Genomic DNA, 3,466 nt, shown 5'->3' with positions numbered 1-3,466 from the left:
TGGTATTGTTGTTAAAGGCGCCCCCCCCCCCCCCCCAGTGTTTTCACCTACTGGTATTGTAATAGCAGCACTCTTGTACTTCTCAGATGGGTATGACTGGTCGTAACCTATTGTCTGACAACACGTCACTATGTATACAGTAAGGGATCATTTATACGGGTGTGCTCCTGGGAGGAATGCGTGCCGTGTTTAATTGCATGCAGCCGCCTGTACATCCCTATGGGGGGGACACGGCTATACGCCGACCGGTACATCCCTATGGGGGAGACACGGCTATATACCGACCTGTACATCCCTATGGGGGGAGACACGGCTATATACCGACCTGTACATCCCTATGGGGGAGACACGGCTACACGCCGACCTGTACATCCCTATGGGGCAGACACGGCTATACGCCGACCTGTACATCCCTATACGCCGACCTGTACATCCCTATGGGGGAGACGCGGCTATACGCCGACCTGTACATCCCTATGGGGGAGACACGGCTATACGCCGACCTGTACATCCCTATGGGGGAGACACGGCTATACGCCGACCTGAATATCCCTGCAGGTCTGGGTACACGGATGTGCAAGTTCGGGTCAGTGTGCAACTGCACAGGCTCAGGCTAAGTACAGGTGGCGGCACGCAATTACACGCTGCAACTATCCCTCCCCAGGAGCCAGGTTTGTGCGCGGGTGTGCGCGCCGTATGGATGGGAAACCCCAATGAATGAACACTGAAGGTAAAAACGAAACAAGGACCGAAAGGGAAGAACTCTTTATTTATAACCAACAAAAGCATTGCACTGCGACGACGGATGGAGGAACGTACCGTGCGGCCTCCTGGAAAACCTGCCCAGTGTCCTCCACAATGCGCTTCTTGAAGCTTGAATGACCAATGGACAGGCTCGATCACAGTTCAATATGGGGGGGAGGCCATATGCTGATGTTGACTCATCAAGGTCGGTATTAATATAACATTTTTGGAGCGCAGGAGTAGAGGTGAGTTGGCAAACCAGTAGATACAACACTGCTACAGATGTGTTAACTAGGAACGCCAGGATTCTTTGATATGAACCCTTGCATTATTATATTTCAAAGATTGAAAATTTCAATATAATAGCTAGTGATGTCCTGATACCACTTTTTTAAGACCAAGTACTGTCCCTCGATACTTTTTCTTAAAGGGACATGTGACCATTTTTTTCTAAAACAACAGATTGATGATTTAAAAGGCAGTTTCCCACCCAGAGCAGAAGACACGGACCCCAGAGCAGAAGACACGGACCCCAGAGCAGAAGATACGGTCCCCAGAGCAGAAGACACGGCCCCCAGAGCAGAAGACACGGCCCCCAGAGCAGAAGACACATCCCTAAGATAGAATATTATTCTGCTTTGGGGACGTGTATTCTGCGAAATAATCTCAACAAGCTGTGTGTTGATCTCACCCGGGCGACATGTGGACATCTGCAGTGGCTCTGCGGGCACTCCCCCTCACCGGCGATGCTGGGCCCCCGGGCTCTTTCATCGACATACCGTCAGCAGACCATCTCCGCTGCTGGGCCCCAACCTTTCCACTGGCTCCCGTCCCAGTCCTCCCGTCATTGGGAGGCGGGACCCCACTATCCTTGAGCCCTGTGGCTGCACCGCCAGTAGTTCCTCCCCTGGGGCCGTCCATGGCTGTGCCTGCGCCGGGAAGGATAGGCAGCGCCATGGACAGCTACTTGCAGGTCCCCGAGGTCTCCACAAGCGTGGGAACTCAGCAGCTGCAGCGATTAATTTTTTTTTTTAAAGGGCCGGTATCGGCCTTAAGAATCAGGGCATTGGTATCGCCTGGGATCGGAACATCCCTACCCGCAGCCTCTTCTTCCCTGGTAGGGTCAAGGGACCAGTGACGTCACCGCGTCTATTAAACGCAAGCACGTGGAGGGCTATACCACAGCCCGAGCGGAGAGGGACAGAAGTGAGCGGCCACTGGCACAGGACTGAGGATCAGGTGACCACTTAACCCTTGCAGTGTCTTTCATAGGATGTTCCTGACACACAACTGGGGACTTCTACTGATATAAAAGGCTACAGAGCAGTTGTGGGTCGAACATTTCTACAAATCGGATTATTTTCCCCCTCTAATGTGTTCTAATAGAAAGGCTTTCGGCTCGCTCAGGAATGCGCCAGAGCGCCCGCGTGCGTCCTAAGATGTGCTGCAAATGCCGACTCGTCAGCAAAACCCTTCTCGCATTCGGAACAGGAAAACGGTTTCCCCTGCGTGTGGGTTCTTTCGTGCGTAAGTAGTCGTCTCCTCATGGAGAAACTTTCCCCGCACTCTGTGCACGAGTAAGGCGTCTCCCCCGTGTGAATTCTTTGATGCGCTACGAGCGTTGACTTCCGGCTGAAACATTTCCCGCACTCCTCGCAAGCATTCACCCCCATGTGAACCTTCTGATGTTCGGTAAGTTGCCGTTTGCAGGAAAAGTTCTTCCCGCACTTGGAACACGGATGCGGGCGGTCCCCGGAGTGCGTTCTCTGATGGGCGACAAGGACCGATCTGACGGCGAAACACTTTCCGCATTCCGGGCATGTGTGCGGCTTTTCCCCCGTGTGAATCCTCTGGTGCTTAATAAGATATTCCCGTGATGAAAACAACTTCTTACAATCCAGACACGAATACGGCTTTTCCCCCGTGTGAGTCCTCTGGTGCTTAAGAAGCCGGGTCCTGCAGCGGAAACTTTTCCCGCACTCAGGACATGAAAACGGCCTTTCCCCGGTGTGTATTCTAGTGTGCGAAATCAAAGACTGTTTTAAGGAGAACGTTTTCCCGCACTCGGAGCATACGTACGGTTTCTCCCCCGTGTGAATCCTGCCGTGCATTACGAGAGTCGACTTCCGGCTGAAGCACTTCCCGCACTCGGAGCATGGGAACGGCTTCACCCCCTGGTGAGTCCTCTGATGAGCGGTGAGATTCCCGTTGTGGGTGAAGCTTTTCCCGCACTCGGGACAGGAAAACGGCTTCTCGGCGGTGTGAATTCGCTTGTGGATGATAAGGGAGGATCTTTCGATGAAGCACTTCCCGCACTGCGAGCACGAATACGGCTTCTCGCCTCTGTGAATTTTCTCATGCTTGGCGAGGGATGATTTCCAGGGGAAACCTTTCCCGCACACGGAACATGAATATGGCTTCTGCATGGTATGCAGTCTCTCGTGGGAGAGGAGTTCCGCTCTTTCGCTGAAATAGTCACCGCACACAGTGCACGGGAACGCTTCTCGCTTGCTGAGCGCCGCTTGTTGGATGACGAACTGTATGTAGCCGGATAAATGCTTCCCGTGTGTACTGGATGTCAGGGCTACAGGTGGTAAATAGAGTTTTGGGGTGACGTGGGGTCCTGCTAAAGGATTGCACGGGGGGACATCTTTTGATCCACAAACTGGAGGCTGATGCTCTGTATTGTGTCCATCTGGAACAAATAAATGGGGGGGTGGGG

General features: G+C 53.1%; 1 protein-coding gene across 1 annotated transcript in view; it reads right to left on the bottom strand.

The window, feature by feature from the left end:
• The window catches only part of LOC108797723, a 46,575-nt gene that overhangs the window by 37,434 nt on the left and 5,675 nt on the right, over window positions 1-3,466 (bottom strand). Inside the window, exon 5 of the mRNA XM_018569375.1 lies at window positions 2,506-3,439. Within this exon, the coding sequence (XP_018424877.1) occupies window positions 2,506-3,439 (934 nt within the window). The remainder of the gene's footprint in view (window positions 1-2,505; window positions 3,440-3,466) is intronic.

The sequence above is a fragment of the Nanorana parkeri genome, unplaced genomic scaffold (assembly GCF_000935625.1).
Source record: "Nanorana parkeri isolate BGI_ZX_2015 unplaced genomic scaffold, ASM93562v1 scaffold1326, whole genome shotgun sequence".
In the NCBI taxonomy this organism is placed as follows: Eukaryota; Metazoa; Chordata; class Amphibia; order Anura; family Dicroglossidae; genus Nanorana; species Nanorana parkeri.
Note: the sequence above shows the minus strand (reverse complement) of the source record. Positions and strands in the feature narration are given on the sequence as shown.